Raw genomic sequence first — 18624 nt, forward strand, 5'->3', positions numbered from 1 at the left:
AAAAGAACCGTGATGATGAGACTGAGGTTAGAATAGAAACCAGTAACGATGAAGCTGAACAGGGTCATACAAGAAAACTTGATGAGTATGATCCCTCTCTTGACATTCCAATTGCATTGAGAAAAGGTACCAGATCATGCACTAAACATCCCATTTGCAACTATGTTTCCTATGATAATCTCTCTCCACAGTTTAGAGCATTTACAGCAAACCTTGACTCTACCATAATACCGAAAAATATCTACACTGCTCTAGAGTGTCCTGAATGGAAGAATGCTGTTATGGAAGAGATGAAGGCTCTCGAAAAGAATAGAACTTGGGAGATCTGTGCTCTACCCAAGGGACATAAAACTGTAGGATGCAAATGGGTATTCTCTCTCAAATACAAAGCAGATGGTACGCTTGATAGACACAAGGCAAGGTTAGTTGCAAAGGGGTTCACTCAAACCTATGGTATTGACTATTCGGAAACTTTTTCTCCAGTTGCTAAATTGAATACTGTTAGAGTCCTGCTATCTGTTGCTGTGAACAAAGATTGGCCTCTATACCAGCTGGATGTTAAGAATGCTTTTTTGAATGGAGACCTTGTGGAGGAAGTCTACATGAGCCCCCCACCAGGATTTGAAGCCCAATTTGGTCAGGAGGTGTGTAAACTCCAAAAATCTCTATATGGTCTGAAACAATCTCCGAGAGCATGGTTTGACAGATTCACTACCTTTGTCAAGTCCCAAGGGTACAGTCAAGGGCACTCTGACCATACTTTATTTACAAAGGCTTCCAAAACAGGAAAGATAGCTATTCTAATTGTTTATGTGGATGACATTGTTTTGACTGGAGATGATCAAACAGAAATCAGTCAACTAAAGCAGAGAATGGGTGATGAATTTGAAATCAAAGACTTGGGAAATCTGAAATATTTCCTTGGAATGGAGGTGGCTAGATCAAAAGAAGGTATTTCCGTGTCTCAGAGAAAATACACCCTTGATTTGCTAACCGAGACAGGTATGTTGGGATGTCGTCCTGCTGATACTCCTATTGAATTCAACTGTAAACTAGGAAACTCTGATGATCAAGTTCCAGTTGATAAAGAACAATATCAGCGCCTTGTAGGTAAATTAATTTACTTATCCCATACTCGTCCGGATATTTCCTTTGCTGTGAGTGTTGTCAGCCAGTTTATGCAGGCTCCCTATGAGAAACATATGGAAGCTGTTAACAGAATCCTGAGATACTTGAAAAATACACCTGGTAAAGGGTTGATGTTTAGAAAAACAAATAGAAAGACCATTGAGGCATATACTGACTCAGATTGGGCAGGATCTGTTATTGATAGAAAGTCTACATCCGGTTATTGTACCTTTGTTTGGGGCAATCTTGTAACTTGGAGGAGTAAGAAGCAAAGTGTTGTGGCCAGGAGCAGTGCTGAGGCTGAATACAGAGCTATGAGTCTGGGAATATGTGAGGAAATTTGGCTCCAGAAAGTCTTGTCAGATCTTCATCAGGAATGTGAGACACCATTGAAGCTTTTTTGTGATAATAAAGCCGCTATTAGTATTGCTAACAACCCAGTGCAACATGATAGAACTAAACATGTTGAGATTGATCGGCATTTCATCAAAGAAAGACTTGACAGTGGAAGCATATGCATTCCGTACATTCCTTCAAGCCAACAGATTGCTGATGTTCTTACCAAGGGGCTTCTCCGACCACACTTCGACCTTTGCGTTAGCAAGTTGGGACTCATTGATATTTACCTCCCAACTTGAGGGGGAGTGTTAGAATTAGTACTTTTGGAAAAAATAAAATATAAGATTTTATTTCCTAAATATTTCCTAAATCTTTTCCTTTCTTATTCCTATTGTACTCTATTTATACTCCATTTGTACCTATTGTTTTTGTTCATAAGAAAAATAATAAAAACTAAAGTATCGTGGTTTTTCTCCCGGTTCTCGGGTTTCCATGTAAGTCTCGGGTTGTTGTTAATTGCTTTCAATAGTAACCATCAGAAATGATTCTAAAAAATAGATGAAAGCACAACATACAATCGATTACACTTATAGGGTAAAATAACAATAAATCAAATGAGGGATAACTTGGCTCGTTAATGCATGATTATGAACGAGAGCACAACATACCAGTGTAATAACACAAAGAAACAATAACGTTGTAATTAACATTTCACTTGACATCCTTTCACAAGCTAAGCTCACCAAAATTGTTGACGGAAAACTTACTATAATAAGGATTGAGTTGATGGGTACGAAAAGAGAAATTTGATACACCCACTCACATATAAAAGAAGAGTGCAATTTCTTTCATAGCTATATACACACTAAATTAATAATGCAAAGTTCCTCCGAAAACCTGTTGTCAATAAAGACTCATTTTGGCAAACACACATTATTAAGACCATGCATTCATGCCTAGTTCTAGAAAAGCACATTAAACAATAAAATTGGTTTACTTACTTGTCTTTAACCTATAATATTCATAGACAACCATATTCGATGACTATTTAATCCTCTCTATATGCCTTTTTCATTACTTTTACAAGTTTCTTAGCTATGTATAGCAATTTAATTAATTTAGGCCTTTGTTCCCTAATATTGTATTTCTTTTGTTGTTGCCTACAATATTCCCAACCCTAAAAAAAAAGAAAGTCACTTTCTTTGTCATATAATATATATATATATATATATATACTATTTAATTTTTGGTTGAATATTGCAATCTCTCCTTTAATTTTGGAGCCTCTTTTAGCCATTAATGATGTAATTGGCTGAAAATATCCACTACACTTTTTATGTTAGTATGCAATATTTAAAAGAAAAAAAAAACCATGATTAATTATATTAGGAGAAAATTAAATTAAATTAAAGTTGTTTGTTGTACTAATTAATTAAGGAGCATAACTATAAGAATATATAATTTGTTCTTCAACTTAATTATTTGAGCCCTTTACTTCCTTAATATTCACTTCTTCATTGTTTATTTAACTTGTTAAGAGATAATTTAATTATCATAACTCATCAAATTAATATTATTTAGTATTATATAATAGGAGATTATGTATGAAATTTGAAGTACTGTCTTCTTTGTGAATTGTTGCTTTCATTTATAAAACCCTAATAATATAAGAAAATTTGCTTTCATTCACAACAATTAAAAGGCATACAAATATTAAATGTTGTTAGTGCCAAATTGATGGAAATTGAATTGATTCTTTTTGTTGGTATTGTGATATATGTTGTTTAAATAGTCTTTGTATACCTATAAACTATATATAAGTTGTCTCTCTTTTCCTTGTTATTATTAAGATATTAACTCGTATGCATGTCGTTGTGTGTTTCATGCCTTATCAAGTTATTATAATCGATGGATTTAATTAACAATATTTTGATAAGCGAGAATATTCAAACATTATTTGATATCTTAATCAAAGGTGTATACTTAATCTAGTCAAACTATACATACGTTGAAGTTGACACTTAATCAAAATTGTTAAAGATATAACCTTTATGTATACCATTATTAAAATAATATACGTCATATTTGAAGAATATATTCTTTTAGAAATAGTATGTTAGTAGCGCGGAGTATGAGGGATCTAGCGTAGCGTTTAGACAACCACTTGATCCCTTATTAGGATTACGTAGCGACTGTATTAAGCTACTTAGGACCAGAGCGATTGAATCATCTACTTGGATTTAGGTTAGGAGTGTAGCGACTGAATCTGCTTGAGGCTGAATCCGCTTGGAAAGATAGCTACCCTGAAGCGGAGGCAGAGCCGTAGCGTAACGGACAGTAGTTTCATAATGAAAGCAGATCGAATTCACTTCCAATGAAAGAGAGAAAGCTAATATGATAAGATACTCTTTCTTTCCTTCTTATTATAATCCCTGGATCCGTTGATTTAAAATATATTATTAACAAAGCATTTTACAGAGTGAAATCACTTGTGTTGCTAGGGGCATTGTGGACAAACGTCTAGACTAGGTTTAATACATTCTTAACACACACCATCATCATCTAAAAGTATTATAGTACAAAGAGATGCAACAATTTGGTAACGGTAAAAGTAGATTATATTATACTATTATAGAGATATGTGAAGGTTTCGGTTTATGAGAAAGAAAAGATATCGAAGAAACTTATTAACATATATAGTATGATTAAGCAATGTATAGAAAAGAGAGATGGTCCAGTGTCTCAAAATTGACTTTGCAAAGGGCACCCCCAACTTGTTAAGGGTCTAGCTATCAACAACACATTATCAATACATTAGAACAATATTCCACACCTAGACAAAACTAGCTTAAATTTTGTAGCCTTCATTTCCAAATTACAAAAGCATCATTCAATGGAAACATAATGAATGCATACTATAATTAAATGCTGCATGTGTTATTAACAAGAACTAAAAGCATTAGTTATATTAGTACCGTAAAAGAAATTTCTAACTCCACAGCATATAGGTGTATTATTGATCTAAATTCAACCGTTAATATAACTACCTTTTTGGTTTCATCCATCTAATATTGTTATGAACTACATTGTAATTAAACGCGTAATTAATTACAATTAACTATATCATTGTTTGTTATTTATGAAAAGTTAGTTTTGTTATGTGTTAAAATTTACTTGAAATCAAAGATAGAAAAGGATTGTAATTTCTTTTATATCATTCCATTTGTGTTATTAAAGATGGTCCAAGGGATTCGTGGGAAAAGAATGTCAATGTTATGTGTTTGAAAATATCAGCTTGTTTTAAAATATGATTTACATCAAATGGCCTTAATTAAATTAAGATGCAAATTAAATAACAAATAATAAATGATATATAGCTAAAGAAAAAGGCCCACCAATTACATCAAATCTAATTAAACTTACAAGATTTATAAAATGTGATGTGACACAGAAAACAAACTTGAGTTAGAATTACCAAAAGTAATTAATGAACAATAGAAAATAAGGTATTACCCTAAGTTTTATTTAATGCTACAAAAAATTTCTCCCTTCCATAACTTTTCTGGAAAAGAAATGTACTTTATCATATCAAACATACACAATTCTTTTTTCACTATCCAATTTATTACATTGAGTTTAATTTTTAAGTTAGAAAATGCTTTTGAAATTTGTAACAATTTAGTTCATATCATTAAAAATCTATCTAATATTAATTATCAAATTTATCGATGTAATTTTTGTAGTTTATACAAAAATGGTTCTCAATCGATTTACAATTTGCATATATATAGTAAGATTGTATGCTGAAATTTCGCCAAAAGAACTTAATAATATTTTTTACAATAAAAACTAAGTTATTACGAATGTAAAGATTTTAGTTATTGACTAATGTTTAATGATTAACTTATTAATACTTTCATGGCATATTTACCAAATATTATATCTTTTTTCATGAAAATTATTATTATTGTCAACCAATTTTCACAAATTTAACTCTAATAGACTAAATTTAAAATTTTCATTTAAAATATAAAAATTAAAATAGGATATTATTTCAAATATAAGATTAACTCATTAAACAAAATTATAACATACACACACACATATGTATAGATTTACAAATTGGTTGGAGGGTTTTGGGGGTACGTAAAAGATGATTATAAGCCAAATAGAGAAGTAATGAAACTAATTAAAGAAAGGTGCTTGAGAATCTTGCAAAGACAAGTGGAGGAAATGATCATCTTGATGTTGAGGATGATATTGAGGATGATGTTGAAGTGTTGGTGCTGCTTCATCAAACAACCATTTCTCCAGCAAATTGAATGGAACACCACCATCTTGTACATTATTATTATTATTATTTGAATAATAACTAATTTCTTCCTCCACCCACAAATTACTACAATTATTATTGTTATTCTGGCAGCTGCTGCTTGATTCTGAATTTCTACTTCTTGCCATGGCTTTATTTGGTGAATTCTTTGTCCAATTTTTCAGCAATTCAGCAATATTTTCAGCATTTGACACATATGTTGAAGAAGAAGAAGAAGATGATGATGAAGAAGAAGGAGAGGAGGAGGAAGAGGAAGAAACATGGAATTGTTTGTTGTTGTTTTTGTTTGGTGTTGGTGATGATAAGAATAATAATTTTGAATTATTGTTGTTGTTTTGAATGAAATTTTGTTTTGTTGTAAGGGAAAGAGCTTCTCTCAATGCTTGTTTAGCAGTTTGAATATCAGTTTGAAGTCTTCTTTCCCATTGACCCTTCGAGAAATTACCATTCTTTTGTAGATCATGATGATGATGAGGAGGAGGAGGAGACTGAGAAGATTGATCATCAAACCCTAATTTGAGCTTTTTTTTCAAATGAGTATTCCAATAATTCTTGATATCATTATCAGTTCTTTGAGGAAGATAAGAAGCAATGGCTGCCCATCTATTACCTAATAAAGCCTGAAGATGAACAATCACATTCTCTTCATCATCACTGAAATCCCCTCGTTTGATTCCCGGTCGTAAATAATTCGTCCATCGTAATCTACAACTCTTACTACATCTAAGCAAACCTAAATAAGAAAAAAGCTATTTAACTAACTTTGAAGTTAGATCAGTCGTATATTATGAATCAAAAAATAAAAACAAAAAACATACCTGTGTTGTTGGGGACAGATCTCCAATTTCCAGGGCCATGTTGATGAATATAAGAAACTAAAATGATATCTTCTTCAGGAGTCCAAGGGCCTTTCTTCACAACAATTGTTTGGCTACAACAAGGCGGTCTTCCCATAATTGATATCAAACTTTGGGTGTCGGCTGCCTCGCTAATTGTGTATATATAGAGAGAGAAATCAAAGAGAAGAGACCCACTGCATTGAACAATAACTACACATTAATGTTGTTGATGATCTCATGTGTAAAAGTTGGGTAAATGTATAAAAAGTCAAGATAGGCATGCAGCTAGCTAGTTTGCCTAATTAAGAATTATAACACAATACTTTTGCTGCTAGAGACTACAGGGTTGTGGACTTGTATAGTTTTAAAAAAAGAATTAGGGTTTAATTAATTGGAAGCAAAGCTTGGTTGTGTGTGCCGACTAGTAGGGATGGATAAATGGTGTAGGTATATGGTATGGGGAAGAATAATGAAGATGAATATCAATCAAGATAACGTGTACCCATTGGAACAACACCTATTTCACTGTTTCTTCCTTTTAATATTTTATAACATCAAATGTCAACTCTACTTGTCCACTTATTTGTTTCCTTTTTTCTTTTTTCTTTTTAATAAACAATAGCAGAAATAAACACAACTTCTTAAGAATAATTGCAGCTGCCTAGCTAGACTAAGTAGCACTTTTTAATTGACTTGAGCTTCAACTATACCTAAACATCTTTGGTGTGTGATCAATCCATAAGAAAAAATAACATAAGATGTGACAAATGGCAGCCTTTGATTGGAGAAGGACAGAAGGGACCGTCCGTCCATAGTGTCCACCGAACATGGAAAAGGATAAACGACATGGACAACTCTACCTTCTATCGCATAGCATTGAAAACGACATATCGGATTCATACGTAGTAGCAAATTGATCAAAATCCCCCCACGTCGATCGTATCCTACTTCATATACATATCTCTAACAACTTTTTTTTGTTCTACTACACTAAAAAAGACGAAGTAAATGACTTTACTTATTTTTCTAATTTCGCATGCATTTATCGGTCCCCAAAACCTTAAGAGACGTTGACATTTTTCTCATGAAATATATGCTTTTCTCTTGAAAATTATAGTTAAATACATTTTTAAAGACTTGGGTTTTTTTAAAGATGCATACATTTAATTTATGAATGGGATCTTACGATTTAAATCCAATCGAGCATATACCATAATATACGAAGCATCCTCGAAATGGGTTTAAAAAGAAAATCATTAAAGACCCAATCAATTGGAGCTCTAAGGGTATTATCCATACTATATGTATATCATAATGATGTGAATGAATTTGTGACATTAATTGTTAAGAATGGGCTGAGCTGAGGCATCATGTTGCAACCGTTATGGCCAAGTATTAAATTAACACCAAGACATATATATATATATATATATGTATGTATGTGTGTAAGCAATAATAATACATATACACAATAGATCTTATCTTAAGGTCGGTGTAATCTATTTGACCTTATTTATTTAAGATTGGAAGTTCAAAAAAGTTTCTACTTCATTGATCGTACTCCAAATACACCACAATAATTAAACAGTATAATAAAGGCCAAATATATCCAAAGACTTTTCTTTGAGTTCTTCTTTCACCAACAGTAACTACAAAATGGACACACATAACCCATCAAACTCAAACTGATAATATTTTGATGTGTTAAGATAATATTTTGCATTAAAGATTAAACAAAAATTGTTTTTAGGATTTATGTGGGAGTCTAAATCTTAACAGAGAGAAAACGTCTAAAATCTCGAACACGTTAATAAAAATCATATCCATAAATGAGATAAAATGAGTGAAACATGAGTTTTGTTTGTGAAAAAATTAAAAACACCACATTTTTGCAAACATAAATGAGAAAATTAATTTCAATTTGAAATTACTGAAGTTTCTGTAATTTCACTCAAAATTTTCAAATTTGACGATTCAATTCAGGTCTTGTGCTATTCCCATAAGTCTTTTTGTTAAATTTATTGTGTTAGTTTAAAATCAAACGTCATAAATTTAAATCTGTGTTTGAAAATCAAAAACCATTAGACTTCATAATCAATTTCAGCTGATCAAAAGGGTGATTTTTCAAAAGAAAATCAAAGTAAGCTCTCTATGTTTGAAGTTTGAACAAAGAACTCATGAAAAATAATTTTAGAACATTGAGCATGAAATTTCTTAGTTCAATATTAATTGGCTTATTTACCATACCAACCACCTGCTTCAAGCAGTAGGTCTTCTTAGTTGTCTTTAATTAAATCTTCAATCAACTCAAATGCTAAAAACAGTCAATACTTTGACATCTTCTACATCGTTCTTCCAAAAACAAACTTTAAATAAATAGTAATCGCTAAAATTCAGCATCACATCACAAAAAACAGTCAAAATTTCATCGATTTTCTAAAAAAAAAAAACCACCAACACAATCAATTTAGCTCTTTGATGCCAGTTTTTCCTTAGCCTTCTGAATCTTCAATACCTTCTTGACAATCTTCTGCTCTTCCACCAAAAAGGCCCGGATGATCCTATCCCAAACCAAATAAAGATTAGCACAATACCTTACTATCATAAATATAATCAAACAGATGAAAGAACAAGCGATGAGACACAGTGAGAAGCCAACCTCTCCCTCACAGCACTGCCAGATAAAACACCACCGTATGCACGATTCACGGTCCTGCGGTTCCTAGCTAGTCTAGACCTCTTATATTCAGCTGGCCTCAAGTGAGGAATCTGCAATAATAAACTTACACAGATTAACTTAACACAATCGGGATTGAGCCATCTTCACCAAAAGATTGAAACGCAAATGAACAAAAATACAAAACACCCAATTTCTAAAAACCATACTTAAATTTACAAGACTATCTATCATATAGTTCAAAAATCAACCAAAGTACCAAATGCAAATGCGAGTGTGTCTACCAACATATAAATAGTGCATGTAGTGATGCGTAAATTTACATGCATGCATCAACCAATCTACAATGAATGGACCTAGTATAGATAGACATGTTGGTGTGGTGCAAAGAGGTGTGAATATCAATATAAGTAATCCCAAAATTGAAAACCGAACAATTATCAACACCTTTTTGAGAAGAGACCCAAGGATAAAGCATCTATTATATCTTAATGTATAAAATGAAAGGATATTTTGCAGGAGTATCATTAGGAATCAGTTCAAATGAATGTGGAGTCAAACTTTGGGAATCAAGTTTAGGTCAGTAAAGAATCCTTCCGACAATTATAGAGAAGTAATACAAATTACCCTTCTGTTCAAGAATATGATATCCTAAAAAAAGTATAGAACAGTATATTTTGATTATGAGAGCACATTAGCCCGTAAAGACTGTCATTCAGTAACAGGTAATATAACGATCATAAAGAACCAAAATCCATAATTTCAGTACTGGGAGACCAAATTCTTTCCCTAATGAAACACAAATGCGGCAACAAGAAAATACTATCTGCATCGGTTTTTATATAATCTTTCCTTGTCAACAAAATAGGTTCTAAAGGTATTTACCGCAAAGATGTAGACTACAAAGAGATAACATAAGCATCATAAACAAAATTAAGTGATAAAATACATACCCCCTGAATCCTTTTGCCGGTAACCGGACATTTGGGTCCACTAGCTCTTTTCTTGGTAGTCTGATACACAAGCTTCCCGCCTAAACACAAAATAAAAGAAGATGATAAGAACAGAGTCAATAAATACGAAAAACGATAGATTGACATTGAAGTTCAAAAAGACTTGATAGAATAGCAATGGGAAGGAATCCGAGAGTTTACCAGGGGTTTTGACGACACGGTGCTGGTTAGACTTGGTAGCATAGCTATGGCGCTTGCGGTATGTAAGACGCTGAACCATGATTCTTCCTCCCTTCTTCGCCGGTCTGGGTGTTGAGCCTGCTGCAGAGAATTGTGCTCGATGGTGGAGGACGAGATAAAATACCTAGTTGCCCTAAATCTGACGGTTAGTACGCAGTCGAGGATTGAAATTTAATCTCGTCCTTTAAAAAAAATAATTTTCTTTTTTTTTTCTTTTTTACTTGTCTATGGGCTTTACTAAGGCCTAATTGGGCTGGTCATCATTGGCCCATTACACAATGTGTTCCCTTCGGTTAACTAATTAACAATTTTAAGTTTATCATATAGAATTTTATCGAATTAATTCGAGAGATCCGAACCTCTAATCTCTTTATTAGTAGCATAAGTATATTTTTTTTTAATCGAGCAATTGCCATGTTGACATATTTTGTACTTTTTTAATAAGTTATAAATATTAGAAAAAAATTGATTTATAACCTTCGACTTTTTAAGCAGATCATAAATGATGTAGAGAAAGTATCAAGCATATATGGAGATAGATATTGAAAAGGTGAAAGCATGATGGCTTGATACCCATTCAAAATTCTCATCTCTAATAGACCGAGCTTTAGCTCAACCTCTCCACTAATCAAATGTAGAGGTTGGGAATATGTGATTTATAACCATATATGGTCACAATGTTTTCATTGTTGTCCAACTCTTTTTGTTATCCAATCATTTTGGATGTTAGTGAGACATAAGCTTTTAGGTTTTTTTTTTTTTTTTTTTCTTTCAATGGTTTGTGTGGTGAATCTTTACCAAGTATTGTATTCCGAAACATTATGGAATAGAAACAAATTTTACAAAAGATGACAATGAGAGCAATTATTTTCTTGTATAATATCAAAGTGAATTTCTAAGACAAATAGACGCTAGTTTATTCAACCATACATTATACTCTTCATGTTTGCTTGCGAGGTTGAATCTCTTAACATCACTACCCCGATCGTAAGAAACAAGCTTGAATATTGGAAATAGGTTGGATCAAAATATTTGAGTTCAATCATATGAGAAGAGAGTTGATGAAAAGATATGTAGGTCGAGACACCAAAAGGCAACACAACAAGAGGCCTATAATATGACATGACACTAAACCACCTTGTTGCTAGTAGGTATTAGCTTAGTCTAAAGCCAAGTTTTGGAGAGAGGAGGAAAAATGGATCATATATGATATATATATATATATATATTATATCCTCATATGAGGGCCCCCAAATGCAATCCAAATATTGGCTTTCATAAAACTCTCGTTTTGATATATTCTCTTCCTCTTTGATTTACGTTGGGTTTTACCAAATTAGAGGACGATCATAGGTACTCAAAATGAAACCATATGAAAACAAAATCACGAAAATTTATACCTAAAGTGAACAATATACTCAAACACATATAAACCCATGTGTTGTTTAAGTATATAACTTCTTTAATCAAGACTTTAAGGGCGTTGCTTAATTGGGCAACTATTGTGTTACTAAGATTACATAAAATCCTGAACGATATTAGAATGTGTGAAGAATCGAGAAAGTTTAGTATTACAAATTGGTGAAAACTTAAAAGGGTTGAGTTGAAACTATGAGAACAAAATGAGTTTAATATTACAAATCGAACTCATAACATGAATGTTTTTTTTTTATTAGTATGATTTGTTCTAAACTCATGACATCATGAGCATCCAAACGTCGAACATTTCTATACCTTTGGTCTTATTTTGTTTCTATACTTAACCTAACTACTCTGGTGTGAGTTAGTTGATGGACTCCTAATGTGTTTTTCCTTTTTGTTTTTGGGATTCACATTCATATCCCAAAGTTTCCACTAACTCCATCATCACTAATTCCTCACACACTGCCCTAAACCCCAAACACTCAAAACATAAAAATAAAGCTGTCTTTCTCATTCTTTTATTTATTTATTTCTATTTTTTTTACTCAAAAACACAACATCCAATGGGATACAAAAGTCAGCTTTCTTTCTTTTCTTTTCTTTTTTAACCCTTTTTTTTTTAATCTAAAAAAAGCAAAATCTTTGAACAAAGCACCCACCATTTTCATATCAATAAAATTATATATATAAAAAAAGTACAATAATCTCAAATAAAATAAAATACCCCAAAAAACACTCTTTACTCAAAATATATCATTCATACAACAATTATTTTTTAAAAAAATACACAAAATAATTCTCTTTGTTCATCACATCTTTTTTTATTATTATTATTATTATTATTATAGACGTTAATTACAAAGGAGATTATTAAAATAATTTGAGAGTATAATTGAGTTTGATTTTTATGAGGTTATAAGATTCCAAATTTCAAAGAGATAGATTGGATTTTATTTGATTGTTGTATCTTGCTTACTTGTTGTGATTCCATTGGTTGACTCATCTATTCCTTATTTGGATAAGATTTTTTTCTTTTTTTTTTTTTGTTCTCTAAAAAAAGATTATTCCAACTTGCAATACATGCAAAATAAATATAATAAAAAAAGAAAAAAGAAAAAAGTGTGTGAGACTGAGTTTTCCCCATTGGAAACAGTGAAAGATACATCTCAGAATTGCAACCACTTTCTTTTTCTTTTCCTTTTTCTCTTTTTTCTTTGTCACAAAAATGGTTATAATTTCACTAAATTATAAATTAAGACTCAATATTTAACTTTAAATATCCATCTCATGAGGCTATAAATACTTCTCCTAAATGTACTTCCAAATTATTGGATAAAATCCCCTTTCTTTTTTTTTTTTTCTCTTCTCAAAATATGTCACCTCGTCACGATTTTCTGATCATTCGAGGACTTAAAATTGTTTCGAAGAAAATTAATAAAAATGAATTGTTTTAGAAAATATTAGAGTTTTTTTAATATTTTATTCTTCCATGGGAGAAGATTTTTCTTCTTTCTCTATTTTTTTTTTCCACTTAATTAACATTTTCTTTTGTTTTATTTTTAATTTATTTTATTTATATCTTTTCAAAAGGAAAAGTTAAAAATAAAATAATTGAAAAAATATTTACTAAGAAAATCAAAAGGTAATTAATTTTAGTTTGTCAAATTTTTTATAATTTTGAAAAATTCATATTTTAGGAAAACATTTCTTTAAATGTTTTAGTAATGTTTTTTCTAATTATAAAATAGTAAATTCATGCCAATTTAACAAATTTTGAAAATCATTTTTTTACATGTTTTATATCAGATTTACTATTATGAGTTTATTTAGAAACTATCTTAGTGTTGTTATTCATCATATATTAAATTGATTGAAATAGAAATTTATTCTTAAAAGAATTGGAATAGAAATTGAATTACTTGACTACAACAATAATTAATGGACTAATTTGTAGTTGTTTTTGGTCTATAATTGATGGATTGATATATCTAATTAACTAACTTGTAATTAATTAATTAACTAAACTACAATGTTATTATCCTACTAGTTGGAATGATTTACGTCTTATATGCAACCAAGCCAATTTCTCTAAGCATGCAAGAGTAAATCCTAAAGTTACAAATAATGAAACAAAGTAAAAAAGGATTACTTAAAGTTTGATTTGAAAGAAGTTGGACTAATTAACAGAACAAAAGTCAATTAAAATGTGCAGGAACTTGATTTGTGGTTATACATAATTTATCATTGCATATGTTATTATAATAATTATATACGTAACACTAATAAAACAATAAAATCAATCATCATGATTTGACCTAGTGGTAAAAAGGAAGATATAGTCTCAATAACTAACTAAGAGATAATTAATGTGCTACGATTTTGCAAGTTAATTCACGGTCATAATTAGCACATATCATATGTCAGTTAAACTACTGTTCATTTTGAAATTTTGAGAGGAGTTCAAACCATACATTAGACAACTCAAGGTGGTTTGGATGACAAAAAAAAAAGTGACATTAGTTTGGCATTAAAAAAAAATGTTAATGTTATTTACCTTATTTACAATTTTGGTCATATAGCTTAGAATTCTGCACACTATATATAACTTTACTGACATCTTTGATTTTAAGGACATTGCATCAGATGACAAAAAGATTTAAAAAAAAAAAACAGTTCATCGCACATCTTTTTTGCATGTTGCGAATATGAAAAATATGACAAGTAATTAATGATATCAAACAGTTATCATACGACTATCGAAAGACTATCAGATGGTTATTTGCTACTTTTACGATTTAAAAAATATAATGCCATGGATTTATTATCATAACTTTTGATTGATATTTTTGCAAATGACCCTTGAATATATACTCATATACTTTTTCTCTAATAATAAACCGTTCTCTCTCTTTGTTCGTGGATATAGTATACATACTGTAACACCGTTAAGTGAACGAAGTAAATTCTTTACGTCGTATTGCTGTTTGTGTCTGTCAATTTCATAATAGTAATAATAGAGAGAGAGAAAGAAAAGGATTGGATGTGTGTGTGTGTGTGTGTATGTAGAGAAATAATAATAATGTGTTGTCATGTCAAAGTCAAGACACTAAATTCTGTGTTTGGAGGCAAAGATTCCAACTGTCTGAAATAATAACGTGTTGTTGTGGTAGTAAGAGTTCACATCCCACACACTAATGCCAATGCCAATGCCAATGCCTATGCCAATGCCAATGCCAATTCCAACCAATTCCCTATCCAACTCCCAAACACAGCTATCACATTTTTCTACAACACACAAATTTAAATCTCAATAAACCCTAACTAATTCTATCCTTTTTCTTTCTCTCTAACATTATCCACACCGCCCTATAATCCAATCTTTTTTAATCCTTTCGGTTGGATTTAAACCACGATTCGAAATATACGAACTCAGTACTCGGTGGTCCTGACAATTATTTTCCTTTACATTTATGACATATTTTTACTCTCTATCTACAGTACGTTGCTCTCAACTTTGGCTATATTTTTGTCTCGTGGAAATACACTTGTTGTAGTGACTCTAGTCGTTGCTTATGAAAAGAAGAAGAAGATATTGTAACGTTAGGATATGTAATAGATAAAGATTTTAAATTCAAACTTGATAAATAACGACTCCAATATTTCTCTGCACCTCCTATGTCTTTATCAAATCAATGCGTATATTTTCAACATGTGCCCCTTTATATCCTCATCTACGTATTTCTTGATTAGATTTTTTTTTTTTAAAGTTCACCCGAATATTATACACATTTAACTATGGAATTACTATCAAAATAAACATACTTCGAGTGATATAAAAGATTATAACCATCGACCTCAAGGTTTGAAGTTTGCTTTGTCCCTACTTAAAAACATATTACCCAAAGAACAATGTGCGCTTTAATTGATACATATAATAACTATATATAAAATCTTTTAAACTTATACCTTTTGCAAACCCTTCTCATTCAGATATGATACCAATTCATTTTTCATTTTACAAAATACACGTGATAGAGAGGATCAAATATTTCAACTATGCTGACACATCCAGAAATGGTGCGTGGAGAATGAGGTTTTTATTTGGAGATGGTTGATGTGTTTTTTTGAGTTGACCTTGGAAGATGCTGCTGCGTGGCATCACCAAAACCTAAGCTGAGGCAAAAGTTTTTGAAGCATAGTGTTGTTTGTTTGATGTCAGAAATGAATCGTGGGCTTTGGCCCCAATTTCCACCCCTTTCTCTCTATTTTTTACCCTTCACTTTTCACTGTCCCATTCATTCATTATTAAAGCTGCAAAACTAAACTCCTCTCCCCTCTCCTCTCCTTTTCTTTTACACACACTTTGCTCCATATACTAAATTAAAACACTCACTCACTCCTCTCTCCTTACTTATCTAACGTTCTTCTCTCATTTTTCATTATAACAATAACTACGACCATCATGATTAAATGACAAACATAGACAATACAAAATCAATTCAATGTGCTGTTAGAGCTGAGCTACATCTATAGACAAAGATGGAGAACATTTTTAGTACTAGAGAGAGAAGATCAAGTTACATATTTAAAATGACGTGTCTCGAGTTAAAGAGTTTATATAATGTATATCCCTCTAGCAATCCAAATAACAGACTGTATAAGATTTGAACCCAATGAACTATTACTCATAACAGTACATTTAGGTTGAAGCAAAGGTTTGGGCTATGTAAAAGATAGGTGTGCATGAGAGACTATAGAGAGATTGGGGAGTTTTCCCCCAAATATTTGAACTTAATTTTCTTTTCTTTTTTGGTTGGGAGAGGGAGATAATAAGTAAGATCTTAGCCAAATTAGAGGGTAAGCTGTCTCCTTCAATGCCATACATAAGTGGCAAGAGCATGTGGTCTCAGAAAAGGCAGCATTCTCTCATTTCTGGTCCACATTTCTTCACTAATAGGCCCCATTTCTTTTTTTTTTTTTTTTTTCTTTTTTTTCATCTTCTTCTTCTTTAAAAAAAATCAAATAAATTATTTCATCAGTGTCATATATACACAGTACACTGCCACCCATTAGATGCAGCCACATGCTTGAATAGACTCTATGTTTTTATCAGAACCACCCCTAATAAAAACCCTAAAAAAAAACACCTTCCCCTTCCCTTTTCACTACTCCAATTCAAATTTTTGTTATCATTCATCAATTCAAAAAAAAAAAAAAACCACATACTATATACATGTACGACTAGCCCCAACTATAATTTCCTTCTGTTTATCAATAATCAACCTAGACTTTTACATAGTTCACTAACTGTATATATATTGATTACTAGAATGCTTTTGGCCAGGTTTATCCATTGCTTATATTTAAACTATCTTGTTCCTGTCCACTTTTTATTGCCATAGATCTCTTTGTTGGACATGGGACATAAATGAGAATGTTATGGATTGTCAATCCTAGTTGTGATATTCTAGTTTACTATTAGAAGAAAAAAAAATAGTGTTTATATAGTGTGTTTCTCTATAAAACTTCTACTAATTAAGATTGTAATAACGTCAATGGTCGTTCAAAGAGACAAATAAGAAAGCATTAAAAGTTGGAGTAGTAGTAATTGGTGAGAGAGGAGAGGAGAGTAGTGAAAGAGATGAGCCATGTTGTGGTGTCCCATTAAAGGTCCTTCAATGTTGGCAATTCAGTAACATATAAACTAGATCATTTATTTTTAGTGTTTTTACCTTTTTTTTTTCTTCTTAAAATTAATTAAAATAACTGTTGCCCTTTTCTCTGCAATTTGGATTGCATTTATCATTTTTACTATTGCAATATCAACTGAGAAAAAAACTTTAATTTCCCTCCTTTCTTTTAGGATTTTTTTTTTTTAAAAAAAAAGGTTAATGAAGATCAAGGATGGTGGAGAGCAAAAAGGACTTTATGTTGTTCATTTGCATTCATTGCAGCTACATCATCCAAATACTTTCACTTTATAACATCAAATAATATTAAATATATTGTGCCTTTTTCAAATCCTGGGTGATTTTCCTTTTGATCTCTATTGGGTTAATGATACAAATATGTGTATATATATATATTAATGATAAGCACCATAACTTGGAATTGAACCCTACATAATTACCACTTTCTCATGGTCAAAAGAAGCTGCCCTGATCCATAAATTTATGATATCAGTAGTTTGATCATTTTATCTTATAAAAAAGTTGATGGGAGAGCTCTTCTGTTTAACCTTTGGTTGGAAAGGAAACAATCGTCTTTTATATCAGCGTCTCTTATTAATCTTTCACGCTATCATTGTTACTGTTCCTCTCTTGTACTGTGGAGGGATAGACCTTTTATACTTCGTGGTAATTAAGATTTTTTATAGTGAATTGCAAAAACTACTCTAAAGCCATCAAGTTTCGTGGTAGTTACCTATTGATCCTTAGATTTCTCATTGTAAAAGTTAAGTTAATAGAAACTTATACAAGTGTTGAAATTGATAATCAAATTTACATATAATCGTAGAAATTGTAACAATGAATGATGGATGAGTTCTATTTGAATGCAAATTTCTACAACTATTATAATTAGTTTGAGAGCATCTAATATTAACGTAGAATGTGTAATTGTAACCATCCGAGCGTTGCAACTTACCCCAAAAGAAATGATGATTAATTTTCATAGATATATCTCATAAAGCAA

General features: G+C 31.3%; 2 protein-coding genes across 2 annotated transcripts; both read right to left on the minus strand.

Moving 5' to 3' along the window:
* Nucleotides 1-5466: 5466 nt before the first annotated feature.
* Nucleotides 5467-6774, minus strand: LOC103493990 (myb-related protein 306-like). Its single transcript, XM_008454980.3, has 2 exons — nucleotides 6619-6774; nucleotides 5467-6533 (listed from the first exon to the last, which is right to left on the minus strand). The coding sequence occupies exons 1-2, from the start codon at nucleotides 6752-6754 to the stop codon at nucleotides 5653-5655; spliced, it is 1017 nt and encodes a 338-aa protein (XP_008453202.1). The 5' UTR covers nucleotides 6755-6774; the 3' UTR covers nucleotides 5467-5652.
* Nucleotides 6775-8951: 2177 nt separating this feature from the next.
* Nucleotides 8952-10657, minus strand: LOC103493989 (60S ribosomal protein L34). Its single transcript, XM_008454979.3, has 4 exons — nucleotides 10471-10657; nucleotides 10270-10349; nucleotides 9299-9408; nucleotides 8952-9200 (listed from the first exon to the last, which is right to left on the minus strand). The coding sequence occupies exons 1-4, from the start codon at nucleotides 10547-10549 to the stop codon at nucleotides 9107-9109; spliced, it is 363 nt and encodes a 120-aa protein (XP_008453201.1). The 5' UTR covers nucleotides 10550-10657; the 3' UTR covers nucleotides 8952-9106.
* Between the last annotated feature and the right edge of the window lie 7967 nt (nucleotides 10658-18624).

This window comes from Cucumis melo, chromosome 2, assembly GCF_025177605.1.
Source record: "Cucumis melo cultivar AY chromosome 2, USDA_Cmelo_AY_1.0, whole genome shotgun sequence".
Classification (NCBI taxonomy): domain Eukaryota; kingdom Viridiplantae; phylum Streptophyta; class Magnoliopsida; order Cucurbitales; family Cucurbitaceae; genus Cucumis; species Cucumis melo.

Bases quoted from the DNA above. Each gene is read 5' to 3' on its own strand.
- LOC103493990 (XM_008454980.3), bottom strand. From the start codon at position 6,754: ATGGGAAGACCGCCTTGTTGTAGCCAAACAATTGTTGTGAAGAAAGGC. The intron at 6,534-6,618 runs GTATGTTTTTTG...TTTCTTATTTAG, and splicing joins ATCTGTCCCCAACAACACAG to GTTTGCTTAGATGTAGTAAG.
- LOC103493989 (XM_008454979.3), bottom strand. From the start codon at position 10,549: ATGGTTCAGCGTCTTACATACCGCAAGCGCCATAGCTATGCTACCAAG. The intron at 10,350-10,470 runs GTAAACTCTCGG...TTTTGTGTTTAG, and splicing joins CCGTGTCGTCAAAACCCCTG to GCGGGAAGCTTGTGTATCAG. The intron at 9,201-9,298 runs GTTGGCTTCTCA...GGTTTGGGATAG, and splicing joins GGCAGTGCTGTGAGGGAGAG to GATCATCCGGGCCTTTTTGG.